We start from the raw sequence: 20411 nt of genomic DNA, 5'->3' as shown, positions 1-20411 counted from the left end.
TTCTTTTGCTGCTGTAACAAATTATCACAAACTTGATAGCTTAAAACAATGTAAATGTATTAGCTTATAGTCCTGGAGTTGAGAAATCCAAAATCAGTATCACTGAACTAAAATCAAGGTGTAAGCAGGACTGTGTTCCTTCTGGAAGCTCCAAAGCAGAATCATTTTCATTATCCTTCCTAGATTCTAGAGGCTGCTTGACTTTCTTGAATCATAGTCCCATCCTCTGTCTTTGAAGTAAAAAGCATAGCTTCTTCCATTCTCTTTCTCTGATGCTCATCCTTCTGCCTCTTATATGGACCCTTGTAATTTCACTGGATCCACTCATAATAACCTAGGATGATGGATCCATCAGAAGACCCCAGGGCCATATGAGATAACCCATCCACTGGTTCCAGGGATTAGGAGATGAACATCTTCAGGAGACCATTATTTGTCTTGTCCTGTCTCCTCACCAACCCATCCACCACCACCAATGGCAATTTTTACTAGACAGTATGATAAGGTGTAAGACAAGGAAATCAAATCTGATTATCTTAGAAAGGAAGTCATTGGAAACATAGCTGCAAATATGTAGGAAGGCTGGCAAATTAGGCATGAGCAGAATCTAAATGTGAGCAGGGGCAGAACCACTGTGAAATTCAAAGCTTAGGAAGAATCTGGTGAGAACCCTATAGCTGGCATTGTGGTTACCGCCACTGCCTGTCCTGTGCCCTAGACAGATCACTGGTGCCCATGACACCAGGCCCTGGATATAGCTACAGCTATATGATCCATATTGGATACTAAGCTGTTTCCTAAAGCTATGTGTCGCCTGCCCACATCCAATGTCTAGAGGTTGGGGGGGGGGGCATGTGATTGGCTAAGGTGAGGTCACATACTTATGGCTAGTTGTTAGCTGTGCAGGGGAATATCTGCCCAATTGAGACTTCTATAATGGGAAGTGCTTCTTGCCACTTACCTATTTTAGATTGCTCATAAGGAAGTACGTCCTGGTGTTGGACAGGTAAAACTTGGCAAATGTTTACTAGAGTATTGGACTCAGGAGCAGGACCATGCTATCCCTGAGAGCAAGGGTGTGCTTTTGAAGACTCTTTGACCACTGGCACAGGTGGACACTGTCATTCTTGCATATAAAGTTTTACTACACTTTGACATCAGACCCTCATCTCTGTATGGTCCTTATAATTTAGGCAATTTTCCTGGATGGCTGTTCTTTTCCTCCTCTTATTCTTTGCCTTGACACTATAACTGTTATCTGTACATTTCATACCTTCTTGTCTCTAGATGTACCAACATTGATAGCCTAGGAACTATCAATGAAACAGTCCCTTGAATATGTCTGAACACATTTTGCTGTCTTTAATAGACATGGATGACATAATTCAGTAATCCACTAAGTGATTCATTGTCTGACTTGTTTTTCAAGGCGAGGTAATGAGTTGGTTGCTGACATACCATTTTCTTTACCTTGGGCTTCTGATGCCTACCTGATAGTGTAGTTATTGTCTTCACTTGGCCAGTTAACAGGGGCTATGGTCACATCTTTGCCTTTCGCTGGTGATGTTAAATTTCCAACCATGGAACTAAACTGGTCTGACCTGGGGAGATAGCATTTAATTGCTCTGATACAACTGAATTATTAAAAGAAGGAGATTAGGAAGAGAGAAACCAAAAGGAGATGTCTATGTTTTAAGAAAAATAGGATGAGGGGGAAACTCCAATATTTTGAAAAATAAACCTTTTGTCTCTTTTTTAATATGATTTACCTTTTTTGAATATCTAGAACCTTCTAAAAGAAACATCCAGAAAGGTCCATGTATCAGCTCTGACAAAAGCCTTTATGAGGTAGGCCTTGTTTGGCATGGCTTTAAGGCGTAAATAAAACTACCTTATAGATGCCTATTCCCTTTGGCCCAGTAAGTGTACTTGTAGAAATCTAGCCTTAGAAAAAATCAGAGATGTGAGACCAAGAGATATGGAAGAGAAAGTTATATGTAATGGCTTTCATCCAAAGGCTGATTATAATAGTAAGAATTTAGAACCAATCTAAATGTCCAACAATGGCAAAAATAACGCTTACTAAGGTTTTAATTTATGTAAAACCTGTGCTAAGTGCTTGAGGTAAACCAGCTCGCCAAAACTTAAAAGTGAAGCACTGTTAATATCCAATTTTACAAATGAAGAAACTGAGACAGGGAGAGGTGAAGTAACTTGTCCAGGAATATGCAACTTCAGGTGACAGAGCCAGGATGTGACTGAGTTTCACTTGAGGCCACAGTTGGTGTTTGAAACCACTAAGCTACACAGTTTCCCAATAAGGATATAATTGAATGAATGCAGTACAAACATGATGAAATATTAAATAGCCATAGATGTAATGTCTTGAATAATTTTTAATAAAATAAGGTAATGCTCATTGCATAACACTGAATGAAAAAGAGCACAACGCATTAAAGAGGATGTTCTCCACCAGGACACAGACAGACACAAAAGACTGTTAAAAATGATTGGTTCTTGTTTGGGAACAAATATGAAATTGTACATTTCTCCATGCTCTTCTATGCCTTTCAAGTATCCCATAATTAGCATGTACTGCTTGTACAATCAAGGAAAATAATTTTAGGAAGAAAATAACTCTATACTTAAAATGCAAACAATCAGTGTTCAAAGCATAGCTCAATCATAGCCCAGTGGGATGGGGCTCAGAGCCCTGTGAGTCAGGCAGTGTTAACATACCATGAACAGAGGAGCAAGGCTAAGTCTTGTCCTGGGCCAGTTTGATGGCAGAGCCAGCCATACTGCCCAACTCTGAGCTGTCCTGAGAAGGTGACATTATTAATTAATGGAACTAAAGACCAGCACTAACTGTGTGTCACAATGAATGGGGATTTCTACTCACCAACCTCTAGCTAAGTGACATTGGGCAAGTTATTTATAGTTTCTGTCTTTATTTCCTTATTCTTGATAATGTGACAGTATTTTCTACATGATTGGGTTGCTGTAAGGATTAAATGAGAAAAAGCATGCGAAGTCTAGTATTCAACAGTTGCTTCAAAAGGATAAGAAAACATGCTGGGTGTCAGTGGCTCAAGCCTGCAATTCTAGCTACTCAGGAGGCAGAGATCAGGAGGATCATGGTTTGAAGCCAGTCCAGACAAATAGCTCAAGAGACCCTATCTCAAAAATATTCAACACAAAAAAGGACTGGTGGAGTGGCTCAAGTGGTAGAGCACCTGCTTAGCTAGTGTGAGGTCTTGAAGTTAAACCCTGGTACCACCAAAACAAAAAAAGAAAATACTATGGCATAGATAGAGAGAAGAGCTAAGGAGATTACTTGACATCATTTCTAATAAACAAATAGAATATATTATTGCTGAAACTAGGTCCTTTTGAGCAGATTTTTATTAATTTGGCTTGGTATTTGGTAGACCAAAGGATGTAGTTAATGTTATGCTTTAAATTTTGTCCAAGAATAAGAAACTGTATTTCTTGTTTGAAACCACTGTAAATTCCTTTTAAACATTATTTCTATAAGGCTAGCTCTAAATTTCAATGTTGGTGTCTACAAAACCATATAAAAAGTCTTCCCAAGTCAGAGACGATATGGGTTCTCTGAGTGTACTCAAGTATGTCCTACAGGACTGCTGAAGAATTGTCCGTGATTGGCACAATGTCACAAACAGCAAATAAATAATGAAAACATGGTGAGGTTTTGTAGCACATTCAACAAGAACCAGGTTATAAGTGCCGACATAATCAATGCTGTTCCTTTGTGAAGGAATCTGGGTACATCATTCTGTTTGTGAATGCATTTGTATGTTAAAATACCTGAAAATCCTATCAAATAGTAATGGCTGGGGAATAAGGAGGAAGAATTAGGTTCTTTTTCTCTTGATTGTTCCTGTTAAAATATTTTTCTCTATTATGATTTTTGCTTTTATAATGAAAAATGTTACGCATGACCAAAAAAAAAAAAACAAAGACCTAGCCACTTGGTGGCAGTAGGCCATGAAGAATTCAGTCTACACGGCTCCGTTTCAATCCTGCATAAAAGTTTTGTCATGGTTTGATTTCATCTTACTAAGTTGTCTTACTTCAGATATCTGATTCCTTGTGAAATTACCCTCTCATAATTAAGCACCTCCTTTAAACAACTTTAATCTAATTTAAATGAATACACCTGGTTGACTTCTAACTGCAACAGCAAATATACTTTAAAGGAAGCTTGCATTCACTCTATATTAGAGCTAATAGAGCCCGAGTCAGACACAAACATTATTTTATATGATGCAAATGAATAACCAAATGAAGTTTCATTGCCAAATAATGACCTCTAGTTTATACAACAGAATCACATTAACTTGTAGTAAAAGCTAACAGTATCATTTATTATGTTTAAATTAAAATGCTAATTTTTAAAAAAGGAAAATAAAGATAACACAGCCATAGATGGCACACACAAATTGAAAATGTGTTTCATTTTAATGTAGTATTTTTAGTCTTAACATTTCAAAATAATGTAGTTACAGATGCCTGCTTGAGCTCCGTGAGAATGAATTGCCTGTGAAATACTAGTTTAGTTGAGTAAACCTGGCAGTTGGTCATTAGGGCTTACCTTAATCCTTCAGAACTTGATGGAACTGCAATGCCAGGGAGCAAAAGGAACTCGGCGAAGCACTGTGAAGTCAAAAAGAAGTTCTCATTGTCACAAGTCACAAGCAGCCAGAGTAAAAACATGGGACAGAACTTTTGGCCTTTCCGATGTTTTCATCTTCTAAAATCCTTGAACTGTTGTTCTTAGAAAACTTCCTGTCAATCCAGTTTGTGCTTGCTCCCAATCTAGCCTTTTTCAAAAATTTCTGAAGACACCTAGAAACCTTTTCACAGTAAGTGTGTGATCCATTTCTTAAAGAGATTCTCACAGGTCACACAGCTTATTACATAAGCCTATGATGTCTTGGTGACAGGGAGGGATACCATGACCCCAGAAGAAATATTTTTTGAAAAGATGATTTTGAATATGGCCATAAGAATGACTAAATAAATAGGGCTTGAGGGGCTCTTAGGGAAACAGCCCTTAGAACCATCTTCAGAAATGCCTTCTGCCAATTTTGAGAATGGTGTCCTTGAAGTAACCTCTGGTGGCTTTTAATTATCAGAAAGGAGATGGGTGAGGATGCTCTGGGACTCTTGAGTTCAGACTGAAAGTTAGTTAGCTGCCAGGACTGCTTAGTCCACCCTGGCCAAAAACGTTCATTAGCACCCTGGTATCTTTGATGACGAGTCAGGGATGGCCAGGATCCCTTCCAGCAGGAAAGGACATTCTGTGTCGCACCCAAAGTGTCTGCTAATGAAAATGGAGGTTATCAGGGGAGCCAGAAGGGTGACAAGCACAGCAAAGATTGTGCAAAGACAAAGGAAGACTGGTGGAGTGGCTCAAGCAGTAAAAGTACCTTGCCTAGCAAGCATGAGGCCCTCAATTTAAACCCCAGTAAAGCCAAAAAAAAAAAGACAAAGAAGATGCATGTCAGAGGCCCTTAAGGAAACCAAAACCAATGTACCACCTATGGAAGGGATCAGGATGAGACCAATTGCCATGCATTTGGTCAGGGAAATAAATCTCCCTGATATTCAGGGCCTAGCAGCCCCATGAATCACAGGCACACACTTGAAGTTTTACAAACTGGAGGTAGTTTGCATTTGTCCTGTGGTATCTCCTCCTCTGAGGTGTACCTAGCAAAATATGAAGAAGAAAAGGCACACACGTGACTACCACTGCTCCTACTACACCTTACAAAGTCTATTAAAGTTCCAAACAAAAGGAGAAGGTCTCTGAGGAAACTGGGCCACCTGAATGCAAAGTATTAGTAGTTCACATTCTTTTCTCTTGGTTTAAGTTCCCCAGGTTACCCCAAAATTATTCCAACGAGACGTGTGGAATTCTGGGATGCTAACTGCTTCCATCTATAAAGGACACCATACTTTTGGTAAGAAGGTATCACTGGAAGGGATGAGTGCCTGTTTCAGTGACTTGGAAGAGGAGATTGGGAGGATCTTGGTTGGAGGCCAGCTGGAGTGGGGGGCAGTTAGTGACACCCAATCCAACAAAATAAGCCAGGTGTGGTGGCACACAACTGTCATCCCAGGTCCTAGGAAGGTATAAGTAGGAGTATCTCAGTCCAGGCCAGCCTGGGCAACTTGTGAGACTCTACCTGAAAAATAACTAAAGTAAATAAGGCTGGAGGGCGTGGCTCAAGTGGTAGAGCACCTGTCTAGCAATCATGAAGCCTGAGTTCAAACTCCAGTACTGCAAATAAATAAATAAATAAATACCACTGGGACCACCTGAGTAGTCTTTAGCAACCCCACACTGAGAAATCACACCAGGCAAAAGCGTTTGGGTAGTAAGTTGTGTCATGTGCTGTCCATAGAAAAATACTCAACAAAGTGCAAACATCTGGCCAGGCAATAGTGACTCACACCTGTAATCTAGCTACTTGGAAGGCAGAGATCAGGAGGACTGCAGTTCAAACCCAGCCCAGGGAAATAGTTGAAGAGACCCTATCTCAAAAAATACTCAACACAAAACATGTCTGGTGGAGTGACTCAAACGGTAAAGTCCCTGCTAAACAATCGTGAGGCCCTGAGTTCAAGCCCTAGCACTGCCCCCCCCCACAAAAATCTGCTTAAAATTGAACTTAAGGACTGGTTTAAGCAGATCTTGTCAGCTTTTGCAGTGAGTTGGATACATTTTCAACTCAGGAGGTATGTTCCAAAAACTTCTTTCTAAAAATATACACCATGTCTTAGGAGTTTGATGGACACTTTCTCTGTCCATCTTCAAAACAACCTGCTGAGATAAGGGTTATACATCTACCTTGTGCATGTGGTACTGGGGATTGAACCCAGGGTCTCACACTTGCTGGACAAGAGCTCTACCATTTGAGCTGCATCCGTAACTCTGCATCTACTTTACAGACTAGAAAACTGAAACTCAGAGAGGTCAAGGAATGTGTCCAAGGTCACTCAGCTGCGAAGTGACAAACTGAAATTCAAATCCTTTAAAGTCCTGGCATCCATGCTCTTCATCTTATAACAAACCATATTTGTTATATTTGACTGGGTCTTTTTCTACTGATGATCATGCCTAAATATTTTAGGCATGCAAAAATATTACATAGGTTGGGCAAATAAAATTCTAGGTAGAAATTTCACATTGAAAAACTTTAGGAAAGACCATTTCACTACTGGTAGGCCACTTGTCCCCTTGAATAAAAACCTAGGCTATCAGGCATGATAGTGCATGCCTGTAATCCCAACTATTTGGGAGGCAAGGATAGGAGGATTGTTGTCTGAGGATAGCCCCAGGCAAAAGCACAAGATCCTTTATGAAAAAAATCCACTAAAAGCGAAGGACTGGGGGCATGTCTCAAACATTTGTGAGACCCAGAGTTCAGGTCCCAGCACATACACAAAAAAAATCTGGCAGGACTAGTATAAGAATTTTTGTAGGTTGCATGATATTCTTTGTACATTTATTATTCACTTAACAAATATTCATTAAGTAACTATGTACCAGGCACTGATATATGGGTAATAAGGATTAGCATTGAACAAAATGAGCAAAACAGCTGGGCACTGGTGGCTAACACCTGTAATCCTAGCTACTTGGGAGGCTGAGATTGGAAGAATTGTGGTTTAAAGAGGCCAGCCTGAGCAAAAAGTTAGCAAGACCCCCCTCCTCAACCAATAGCTGGGTATGGTGGCCTCACCTATCTTCCAGCAACTGTGGGAAGCTTAAAATAAGAGTAGTGCATCCAGGCCAGCTTGGGTAAAAAGCAAGACCCTATCTCCAAAATAACTAGAACAAAAAGGAAGGACTGGAGGCGTGACTCAAGTAGTGGAATACCTGCCTAGCATGCACAAAGCCCTGAATTCAAACCTCAGTACAAAAAAGCAAAAACCCAAAGCCCCAAATCTTCATGGAACTTCTATTCTAGATAGACAAGGGAGAAAAACTACCAACTAAAAGTCAGTCAGGTGGTTAGGTGTTACAAAGAAATATCAAGCAAGGTATAGGTATTCTGTGTTTGTAGACACACGTCAACTATGAGCCAAGAGCTTAGGTTCAATACAGCGTCCTAATTACAGCTGCCTATGTAGACATGCATCTTGTATTTCTGTGGGACTTGTAGAAGCCAGAAACTTAAGACAGCTTTATTAATTCTGCAACACAAAAAAGGAAACTTGAGCCCCAACAAGTTCGTAATAATGTGCCAGGGTCACAGAGCTGAGAAGTGGCAGAGTTAATTTGGCCCTTGGTCACACTACTCCTTAGGAGTCTTCTCCCAGCACCATGTTAACTTGAGAGCTCGCTATCCAGTTGTAGCAGCCAGTAACCCCATCTGCTGCTTAAAATATTCTTTAGCCCTAGGAAAACACCAATTCCCCATCCCATTGAGATTTGGAGTAAACTAAAGCTACATAGGCCCCTGCCCACCAATTGTACTTAGAAGAGGTGCTGGACAGCCTGGAGACCTCCAAAGGGATGGTAGACTCATCTGTCAATTAGCTAAAATGGGGCCAATGCAGTGGAAAGGGAGAGAGGTGGGCAGGAAGCAGGAATAAAGACGAAGGGAGGCTAATACCCAGCATGGCTCGAGAACAAATTCCAATTTGGTAACTCATGTTGTAACTATCTTCTGTATTTGAAAATAGGCTTTTTCATGTTCTAGGGAGAAAATGTGATGAACCTGGTGGGTAATGCATGTTGAATAAATTATATTAATTATTTAAAGATTTCCAGAGATTAGTTCAACTTCAAAATGTAAGAAAGACATCGTTTTGAAAATAAGTGCAAGACAGATGTCAATTTTGACTTCTTTCTTATGACATACATTGTTCTAAATAGAGTGTCCTTTCTCAGCAGAAAAAATTTCATGAACAACAAATTCTGAAGAATGTTGAGAAGCTGTCACATAAATTTGTCTCACAGAAAAGTATTTAAAAAAAAATAAAACCTTAATTGTGATTGTAGCCCACGTTAGACCTTGTCACGAGCATTTGGGAAGTCTCACCTGTGTCAGACAAGTCAAATGGGATTCATTACTAAACGTATTCGTACAAAATCTGCATGTGCAAGTTCACCACACTTGCTGGAGATGCACTTCTACAAACCCACTGACCTCAAGAGACACGCAGTACAATTTTCTCAGACAAAATTTTTCTTGGGTAAGGTTTGGAAGAGCAGCCATTTTTCAGCCTGAGGTGAAGGCTGACTTTGCCTTCCCCTTCAGCCTATCCTTTGAGATCAGTGACCTTTACTTTGAGCAGAGTAAAGAGACCAATGAGGCTGGCATCGCATGAACACTAATGTTCAGTTAAAATTATTGTTCTTTCCTTTTTTAGGCAACAGACAAAACATTGGACTTTTATCAGGAATGATCGCCTTTGCGGCCATGCTGTCAATTTTTTCTCTGATTGGGATATTTAACAGATCGCTCCGAACTGGGTAGGTTTTTGTAGAGTTTCAATTTTTCTGATTTGGAATAATGTATATATATATATATATATATATATATATATATATATATACTCCTATCGAAATGTAGTCAATTAAATTGTTTACTGAATACGCCTACTAACAGATGTGAGTATGAAAGTGTAAAGGGGGAGGGGCTAGCGGGAAGGGGAGGGGAGAAAGGAGAGGGTGGGGGAGTGAAGAAGATTAAGTACATTACTTTATATATATGAAAATAGCATAATGAAACCCACCAAATGCTGTTTGAAAAAGGCATGAAAAGGAATGAAGGAGAGGGTAGGTTAAGGGAATGTAACAGAAGGGGTGAACTTCTTCAGAGTACACTATATGCATCTGTGGAAATGTCACAATGAAATCCCCTCATACTCTTAATGTATACTAATTTAAAAATCACAGGAAAAAGAAAAATCCATTAACATTTTTGTTCTGAAAGAGGAAAATTAAAGGACCAATGCATAATGAGTATCTACCCAAGTCAAGCTCTTTACAACTGTCATTCATCTAATCCTCAAAATGAGTCTACCAGAAAAGCTCTGTGACCTGTTTTACAGATGACTAAACAGGGCTTAGGGAGGCTAAGTCCTCATCCCAAGGCTAAGTCAGCTCAGCTTGCCAGAGCACAAGCCAGGAGTCCAGAAAGAGCTGATGTCAGGGCCCGTGCTCTGTGCTCCCCACAGTGTCCTTCCCTTCAGCCTTTTCATTGGCTTGAAGGTTCCCACGGTGCTGGGATTCTTTACAGTGGCCACAACCTGCCTGAGCTTCTGCTCAAACAAATCCACTGAATCAATCTGAAATGAAGCATGGTAACGTCTGAATTTGTCACTTCACTGCCAGTTGTGCTGGTGATTAGGAATCCTGTCCCAAAGCCCGTTCTTTATTCCTTCAACATTTTTCTCCCACTATAGGATTAGTAAAGACCTATGCCTAATTATTTAAAATGAGACGTTGAGGAAGGCAAGGCCTTTGATTTTCTAAATTTCACCACATAAATCGGTATTTTCAATATGTTAACCTACTAGACTTGTTTAATGTTTTGATTTCCCAGTGACTCTGATTGTATCCAGATTCTGACATATGAACATTCCTTGCCAAATTGGAACCGAGTGTCTCTTCTTGTCATCACTTGCTTCATGAGATAACCCTTCCTTATTTTAAATTTATAATCAAAATACAAAAGGGTTTTAAGCAATCTTTTCTAAGTAAATTATACTAGGAATTTCTTATCTACAAAGACATTTCCCTCGAATATTACTTAAGTAATATTTCAAAATTAAAATTACATGTTAATAATCATACCTCTAAGACCCTTGTGAGGGAGGCGAACTAATACACAATTTTATTTTAGGTTGTCTTAAAAGTGCTTCACTATTAAATTCCATGAACTCTCTTAATGTTAATACAAGTATCCCATAAAAATATTGGTATCTGTGTTATTACTCTAAGGTACCCTAGTTAGTTTGAAATTTTAAATAACACTAACTTTGTTACTAAAAATAACCTAAAATCTAAATTTTGGTTGGTACTGACACATAAGGAAATAGAACAATTCTTGACTAACTTAATTATTTAAATAAGTACTCTTTTAAAAAAGATAAACAAAGCAATTCCATTCTGGCTGTTTTACATATAAGCAGATATTGTTATTTAATATACACTATAAAAATTATATATAAGAAATAGAACTTAACTACAGAGGCAAAACATTTGAAATATAATAAAACTTAGTGTAGATAAATATATCTAAATATGTTCTCACCATATCAGATGGTGTGTGAAAACTTCATCACAGCATAAACTTACTATTTGGTCTAATTTTAAATATACAAAGATAATATGAATCCAGGCACCGGTGACTCATATCTATAATCCTAGCTACTCGGGAGGCGGAGATCAGGAGAATTTCAGTTCAAAATCAGCCCCAAGCAAAAGTTCCAGAGACCATATTTTGAAAAAACCCGTCATAAAAAGGGCTGGTGGAGGGGCTCAGGTGATAGAGTGCCTTTCCACCTGAGTTCAACTCTGGGTGCCGCCAAAAAAAAAAAAAGAGAGAGAGAGCGAGAGAGAATATGAATTAGTAAAAAGATGAATCGTAAAATATTGTATACATATATGTAAAGCAATCATTTTTACCTTAAAGTCCAAGGTCAAATGGGGCTTGAGAAGTTCATTCGACCATTTTTGGCTGTTACTTAAAGTTCTGAGTTCTTAAATAGATAAGTCTTATCTGTTGTTCAGGACTCCTTAACGTATAAAAATGTGCTTGAGATCTGTTTAGTTTCTTCTAGGGTCTTGGTACAACCTTTTCTCCCAAATCAATTTTCACTGTCAATTTGGAAAGTGCTTTTAAACACAATGACAGCACCATGAGGGGCCGGGAGGAGAGAAGGTGGAAGAACACAGCTCTCTTTTCTTTCTACGGCCTCACCCCAGTGATCCTTCATAAGAACACAGTCTAAGTGGAAACGAGTTCTCACTGCGTTATACAACAGCAGCCCATATCCATCCAAATCGAGTTTGGAGGTATCACTACCATCACAACCCTATTTGGAATAATTACAAACTTCAAAATTAAAGGAGCTCAAATTGTTATTTGAGTCTCTTCTTTAATGTTCAGTAGTTATGGTTGCCTTGGAAAGTTCCACAAAATATTCCTTAAATTTTTCAAACTTTCTCTCACTAACATCATCTGCTCCTGTGCCATATTGCACATGTGTGAGTCTCTTCCATTCTTCTTGACTCTGTTTAGGGTGTTTTGACATTTTCCTGTTCACTAGAAAGTAGCAGAGCAATAGAGACAAGAGGTAATTATGAGAAAACACTAAATCAGCTTTTCACTTAACTTTAAGTAAGGGATGGAGACCTTAGCCCTTGTTGCAGGAAGTGTGATTTTTATAATGCATCCCATTCTAGTTGACTTCCTCATCCATGATTGCCTGCACCAGGCCTACAGATATATGCTTTTACTAATGTGTCATTTTGTTTTTTAGAATTAAAAGAAAAATCTTATTGCTAATACCGAAGTGGCTCCATGAAGATATTCCTAATATGGAAAATAGCAATGTTGTGAAAATGCTACAGGTAACCAAACACTATCAAACAAAAACTGAGTGGTACCAGGGTTGATGGCTATGCCTGTAATCCCAGCACCCAGGGGGTTGAGCCAGGCAGATCACGAGTTCAAGGTCAGCCCAGGCTACATAGTGAGACCCTAATCTCAAAAAACGACAACAAGGCCAGGCACTGGTAGCTCATGCCTGTCATCCCAAAGTATGCTGAATGTTGACATTGGGAGGATCAAGGTTCCAAGCCAGCCTAGGTGAAAGACTTTGAGAGATTCTATACCAATGGGGTCAGGAGCATGTCAGTCATCCCAGTGACAGCAGGAAGTTTAAATAGAAAAACTGTGGTCCTGGGCAAAAGCAAAACCCTAGCTTCAAACAATAAGAGCAAAAAGGGCTGGAGTAGAAAATAGGCCTCACATGTGCGAAGTCCTGAGTTTAAACCCCATTACCACCAAACAAACAAAAAACAAAACTCCGAGTGTCATTGGTACCAAAAGTACAGCAGTTTAATAATTAGAGTAAAAACATAATTATTTATTATAATTATATATTATAATACAAATATGTAGAAGAATAAATATACATGTTTCAAATCCTATTTAAAAGAAATGAAAGTATGGAGCAAGGGTAAGAAAAGAAAAGAAATAAACCATGCTACCTAAAAGAGAAAAGGGGAAGATTGTGGGTTGGGTACAAGGGACACTTGAAGAGCAAGCAATTCTTGGATGTCTTCAGGGGCAAAGGACAGATGGAAGAAAAGTGCACTGGAATGAGTGTCCAAGACTCAGAGGCTCCTGGTTTACAAGAGAGAGAGAGACAAGGTGGAGCCCAAGGAGGGCCCCACTGTATTCTTTAAACCAAGTGGAATATGAGAAAATTAAGGCAAGGGAACTGTGGAAGAGGCGTCACCAGGGATGTGCCAGGTTCCCATGTTAGAAAAGAAGAGAAGGATGTGCACCATCCTTCATCTGAGGCAGCTCTGCTGGCTGTGGAGGAGGGGAGGGGTCAGCTGCATGTGTTTCCAGCACTGTGCTAAGCCATCAAGGAGCTCAAAATCCAGGCCATAGGATAGCCATGTCATCTAAGTCATCTAACCGTCACAATGCAATAATGTAGGTGCACTGACAGAGGTGAGGCACACATGTGACGGGAGTTGAGAGGAAGCACGCAAAGATAAGGAGTTGCTCAGGAGAAAGAGAACATTCTAGGCAGAAGGGACACAGGGGCAAAGATACAGAGGGGTGTAAGTGGGAGAGCAGATGTGGTTGTAAAACAAACCCAGGGGGCTCTAATTAGAACTCTGGTGAGCCCATTAATCAACTCTTTGCCCAGCCTCACATCATTTCAACAAAGGATTCTTAGGCTAAAACTATAATACATTTTTTAATGTTTTAAAAACTATTGGGCTGATCTCATGCACTATTCCAGCCTTATCCCAGCCACTCCTCACACCAAGCCTTTGATACAGCAATATCCAGAGTGCTGTTCATCCCCAACTCTGGCAAGTGCCCTGAGGAGGCAAGACCAAAGACTGGGATACCACTTCCTGTGGCTTTATCTGAGACCTTTGTCTTTGTCATATTCCTTTTGTTTCTGGGTTTTGGGTACTGGAGGTGAACCTTAGGGTTTCCTTCAGATGACGTTTGGTTTCCTGCTCAAGAGATTAAGCAGTGGGCTGTCGTGATAGAACACCATAGACTAGGTAGCTTAAACATCAAACATTTATTTCTCAGTCTGGAGAACTGAGTCAGGGCTCTCCTGCAAGTGGACGGCTGCCTACTTACAAGGCAGAGAGAGACCATGTCTCCTGTGTCTCTTCACTAGTCCTATTTATAAGGCCTCAACTCTCATGACCTCATTACTTCGCAAAGGCCCAAACCTCCAAACAACATCCCAATTGGCTTCAACCTATGACTGAGGGGAGGGGGTTACAAACAGCCTCTCTATAACAGGTGGCTATAATTTTGTAATTGTGTGGACTGGGAAGTATCTGCCCTAGGAAGTAAGCCATCAGCTGGAAGTTCTCAAATCCATTTTTTATTCACAAAAGTCAACAGGCTAAAACCTTTGCCCACCCTCATGACCGTGACAGGCATGTCTGAATTGTGAGCAGCTGTACACTTCTAGAACCTTAGCACAAAACCCGTGTCATAACCTCACTCTCAATGTGTAAGCAAAGTAGAAATCGCTCCCCTTTTATTTAAGCCACAAGGTATTTTCTTGTAGTAAGACTCCATAATATTAAACAATATTCCAACATATTCCTAATGTCCTAACATCTTAAGGATCCTAAAATGCTATGCAAGTTATATCTGCAAGATCCTTCTTCCTCTTTATAACTTTTAAACCAAGAAATGTGCTTAAGATATGAATTGGCTGGGCACCAGTGGCTCATGCCTATAATCCCAGCTACTCAGGAGGCAGAGATCAGGAGGATCGAGGTTCGAAGCCAGCCTGGGGAACTAGTTTATGAGACTCTACCTTGAAAAAACTCTTCACAGAAAAAAGGACTGGTGGAGTAGTTCAAGGTGTAGGCCCTGAGTTCAAGCCCTAGTACTGGAAAAAAAAATGCATTCTTTTTATTATTCTTTTCCTTCAGTCTCTTCTTGGGAGAATTTAATAAAGTAAGACAACAAAAGACAAAAGGAGGAAACCATAAGGGAAGATAAACAATATGAGAAAGGAGGGAGGGAAGGAAAGTTGGGGAAAAGAAAATTCAAACCCTTATTCAGTTATTCAGTTGAATAATTAAATAAATGCAGAGAGAGAGAGAGAGAGAGAGATGATTTATTTGGTGATAAGGACCCCTTTAGCAGATATTGTAATGGCACCAAAATGTTACTGGTTGTTTGGGATGTTCCAGATGTTCCTCAGTTCTTAGGTAAAACATCCAAAATGAGGACACTGCTTCAGATGCAGCAAAAAACAAAAACACAAAAAAAACCATAAAGAGTAGGAAGAGCATAAAAATTATTTATTAGGAAAACAAATTACTCCTCAAAGGGTGAGTGGTTGGATAAGGCCAAACACTTAAGCAGCTTTTGTAAAATGAAACAATGTCTTTTTTCCCCCCTAGGAAGAAAGTGAATTTATGAATAATAATCCCAGGGAACCAGTCCTTTATGTTGATCCCATGATTACAGAGATAAGAGAAATCTTTCTTGCAGAACGAAAACCCACAGATTACAAGAAGGAAAAGAAGATAGGAGCCCTGGACTTCCTGCAAACGTCACCATTCACCAACACTAACGTTGTGTATATTCCTGATCTCAACACAGGGTACAAACCTCAGATTTCAAATTTTGCCCCTCAGGGAAACCATTTCAGTAACCATGATGAAGTAGATTTCTCAATCCCTGAACTGCCAGCTGACTCCTTAGACATGGGAAAGAACGTCAGGTTAAAGGAATGCCCTAACTTTGCCTTTCCTTTCCCAACTATGACTTCGCTAAGCAACACACTAATTCTTGAAGAATTAAGCCTCATTTTAAATCAAGGCGAATGCCATCTTCCTGACACACAAAACTCGATGGAGGGAGAAACCACCAGGTTTTTGGAAAGCGACTCACCCAGTGAATCTACTCTAGAACAGACCCTGCTGCCTGATGAGTTTGTCTCCTCTTTGGGGACCATGAACGATGACTTACCATCTGTCAGTTCTTATTTTCCTCAAAATATTCTGGAAAGCCACTTCAATAGCATTTCACTGTTGGAAAAGTAGAGCTGTGTGGTCAAAACCAATGTGGGAAATATGTCTTGTGGAGAAAGTTGGGTCATTCTCTCAACAGAAATTTAATTTGGCCTCAAAGATTCAAAGGTAGAAAGTGCTTCGTGGTCACAAAAATGCAACATTGTTGCCGGGCCCCGTGGCTCACGCCTGTAATCCTGGCTACTCAGGTGGCAGAAATTAGGAGGATCTTGGTTCAAAGCCAGTCCGGGCAAATGGTTTGTGAGACCCTAGCTTGAAAAACGATATCACACACACAAAAAAAATTAGGCTGGTAGAGTGGCTCAAGGTGAAGGCCCTAAGTTCAAGTCCCAGTCCTGTAAAAAAAAAAAAAGCAACATTATTAAGGATTTCAAAGTATGTTTTTTTAAGATCAACTATTTTCTCTTTGTATTTTCCTTCACTGAAAGTTGCAGAACAGCTTTCTGTATAAAGGACCAATAATACAAAATATGTGGTAGGGAAATAAATGTTAAAAACAGTTCTTTAAAATCAAAACATTAATATTTACTTATAAAGGGAGAAGCAAGATTAATTTTCATTTTATCCCTTAAAATTCTCTTGAGTACATGAAAATATAACCCCAAACAAAAAAATAAGTAAAAGACAGACACAGTGGGGCAATTAATTAGCATATTTGCTGCATACTTTTTTCCCACTACTTTTTATTCAGATACGAGAGGCTTGATCTTTCCTTAGTGAGTTTTGAACTTAACAGGTTTGTAAAACAATGATGCATGGGAACCGTGAGGTTACTTTGTCCATTCAAGTTAAGAGTGTGACATAGTTGGTATATTATTTGCCAACAAAATGTAATTCATTTGTGTTATCGATTATGTGTTAGGAACACCAGAAAATTATTGTTACAGCAGATATATGCTGAATCCAGGAAGAGAGTCACTTGCCCCATATCCCAGGTCTCCTGCAGACATCACTAGGTAGTCACCACATGCCTTATTTTACTTTTAAAGTCATTCTCTACAGCCATTCTCCTCCAAATAGAATATTATTGTTCACATTGTAAAAAAGCTCATCCCCTGCTCTGAAAGTCTATTGTTTATCCGAAAACATACATGCATCTGTTATACTTTGTATATTCTAAATGGAATATATTTTGTGTTACTAGTGAAATGCTAATGTTAAATATTTTGACTTGTAAATTATTCTGTATGTTTGCTTTATTCTTCTCCAAAGAGAGAATCATAGTGACAAAGAGGCAGGTAGGACTTGAGACAAATAACACTGAGATTCATCTTTAATGTTTGCCAACCTGATGAAGACATCTGGTAACATGTGAGGAGTATTTTCATAGTGCATTTCACCATAATTGTAATCTATCACACATCTAAAAAGCTTTTGTCCAGCTTAAAGGAAGATAACTTTATTTGAACTTCTGCAAATGCTTTCACTACGGTGAGTGCCTCCTTAAGAACTTTTGCCTATGCAGTGAGAAGGGAGCTGCTTTCTCATTTCTAGGGTGTCTCCCCACACCCACGTCACTATTCAGCACAGAGGAAAAATTTTCCATCCCATCTTTGCCATTGGCTTTTTTGGTCTCAATGGACTGGAAGCTGACAGTGTACTTGTCATTACCCCAATTCTTGGGGAAAATTTCAACTGCTTTATCACAATGTAACCTTGACAAAGAGACAAGAGTTTCCTTCCTGTGATTCTTTTGTTTCACAAGGATACATTGAACTATCGAACGCCCTACTATGTACAAGATACTTTGAAGGGGTTACGGATGTTAACAAAGCCAGCCAAATCCTTATAGCCTTGAAGATAATATTCCAGGGGCAAAAGGCAAGCCATAGGGAAAGCAGATCATTGCCTTCATGGAGATTGCTGTTTAGTGGGGAGGAGGCTAGTGGTAGGTGAGAGAGAGAGACAAGAAAAAAAATAAGGATGGAAATGCCAGGTAACAAGTGCAGTGTAGGGAAGTAAGACGGGACGACATGGCGGAGAGCAAGTAGGCAGCCACTGTACAATGGGTGTTCAGGAAGGATCTCTCCCTGGACGTGACATTGATGTTGCCATTTGAATCTCAGGTAGGAGTCAGCATGTGAAAATCAGCATGCTACTGACAAGTCTCTTCCACAGAGTAATTCTCGGGTGGTTAACGCCTTCTTTCTTTCTGTACAAGTTGCTCTTCGCTGCTTGCCCACTTCACCTCCCATCTTTGCTTTCTTCAACCAGAATTTTCTGAAGATTTGGGGACCAAAGGTATATCTTTTTGTCTCTCCATTTTGCTCTTGGGCCTAGTGCTGATTTTGTTTCTCTGAGTCTCACAATATTTGTACATTGCTCTTTCCTAAATGGGCACATCTTCCTCTTTGGTGTGGTTGAGGAGAAGGAGCAGAGACAAAGAAAAAAGCCTTTCAAGATAGCGTTGAGAAAGAGGAAGGGGAGAAACACAGAGGCACGTCAATACTTCAGAGTGCTGAAACAAATGGAGTGCAATTGTTCCAGATAATACCAAAGTCAATGTAAGGATCAACCAGTCTCCTTCTGTTCCAATGCCTTTCTCAGCCTTTACTCGCCTTTCTTAAGTGGAAGCAGTAGTGCAGGCACAGTGAAATACAGTTTGGAGGTGTTTTCTTTTTCTTGGAGCATGGATGTGTGCATGTGTTCTATCTTTGTTTAAATTAGGATTTTTTTTTTAAACCAGAGATAGAAATAATATGGAAGATAAGAGAAGGCTGTGGCTCTCAGGTAAGTAACATATGTGCTGTTTTGCTCTCCTGGTGCCTCACCAGGTTCTTCTTGTTACATGTTTTAGTCATCTTCTTTTTGAGATGACACATGAGTGACTGTCATCTACCTATGATAGATGATTTCCAAAAAATAAATTTTAGAAATCGATCCCCTTTCCCCAAACACAATCGGTTGCAGAATCCCCAAATGTAGATGAAGGCAAATCTCCCATTGAAACAGAAGCTGGAGGTCACGCCTGGGACTCTCTCTGCCATCGTGGGCTGTCTGCATCCTGGAAAGCCTGATTTAGCTTGTGCAGCAGGATTGAACCTCACTCTTCACCTAGCCACAAGGCTGCCAACTCAGGCACTGGAGACCAGAACTCCCCCCAATCCTCCCTGCACCCTGAATGACTTGGCAAAAGGAACTTCCTTTCAGACTGTTACAGAGGCAACAGGATACACAATGGTTTGCTTGCTTCTTTCTGATTACTGTATCATAAATGTCTGGGCTTCGTACAAGTCTATGTTCTTTCTGAGATCAGTAAGAATAAAACACTTTGTTGTGAACACAATTAGATTTTATAAACCCAGAGGCTGCCCAATCCTGCTGTGGTTTATCTCTTTATGAAGTAATTATACCAATTATGGAAGGTTATGTTTTAATGGAGATGTTACTCACTTAGCAGACACTATTGATTTAAAATAAAAGAAGTGATTAAAAACAATTTATGGATCTCTCTTGGGGAAAAGCATGAAACCAACATAAAATAATTGGATTCTGATTCATGAAATGAACTGTGTACAACTTTTGTTAAGACAAAATTAATAGGAACTCTAACAAAGGATTTATAGACCGTTATTATGACTCCCACTGCTAAGATAATACTTTTAAATCTCAATGTTTTGGGTTAGGGCTAGGGCTCGCTTAGCCGTTTTGCTAATTTCATTTTTCAACTTAGTTTAAGATAACTACATACTTTATATTCAGATTTTCCATCAACCTTCTGAAGATGCATTCTTTTCATGATTATGTTTGGGAACACAAGTTATTATCTAATTTTCATAATTAGCTTTTAGCAATGAAGTAAGACTTTAATCTTAAATGGACCAATTTTTCTTGGGAGTAAGAGCATTCTAGCCTAGTTTTATGCAAGGAAAATTTGTTCAACATACTAAGCTAAGCAGGGTGTTGTAGACACAGTTTTTTCCTGATATCATTGTTTCAAAAATTCAAAATGCTGTCTTTAACCATGAAGTCAAACCTAAAATTAGTGACTTCAACAGAACACAGGAAGGAAATAGTAAAGAGTTAAACACTGGAAGCCAAATGTGAGATACGGAAGTCAATAAACCTGACTGCATTCAGTCTGTTCATATCCTGC

At 39.5% G+C, this 20411-nt stretch overlaps 1 protein-coding gene across 1 annotated transcript in view; it reads left to right on the top strand.

Annotated features, from left to right (window-relative positions):
• Il23r (interleukin 23 receptor) overlaps window positions 1–16666 on the top strand; it is a 67795-nt gene extending 51129 nt beyond the window's left edge. The window contains exons 8-11 of the mRNA XM_020182445.2: window positions 5901–5990; window positions 9412–9514; window positions 12532–12622; window positions 15683–16666. Coding sequence (XP_020038034.2) covers window positions 5901–5990; window positions 9412–9514; window positions 12532–12622; window positions 15683–16327 — 929 coding nt within the window. The 3' untranslated portion in view covers window positions 16328–16666. The remainder of the gene's footprint in view (window positions 1–5900; window positions 5991–9411; window positions 9515–12531; window positions 12623–15682) is intronic.
• Window positions 16667–20411: the final 3745 nt, after the last annotated feature.

Source organism: Castor canadensis, chromosome 7 (assembly GCF_047511655.1).
Source record: "Castor canadensis chromosome 7, mCasCan1.hap1v2, whole genome shotgun sequence".
NCBI classification, from domain to species: Eukaryota; Metazoa; Chordata; class Mammalia; order Rodentia; family Castoridae; genus Castor; species Castor canadensis.
Note: the sequence above shows the minus strand (reverse complement) of the source record. Positions and strands in the feature narration are given on the sequence as shown.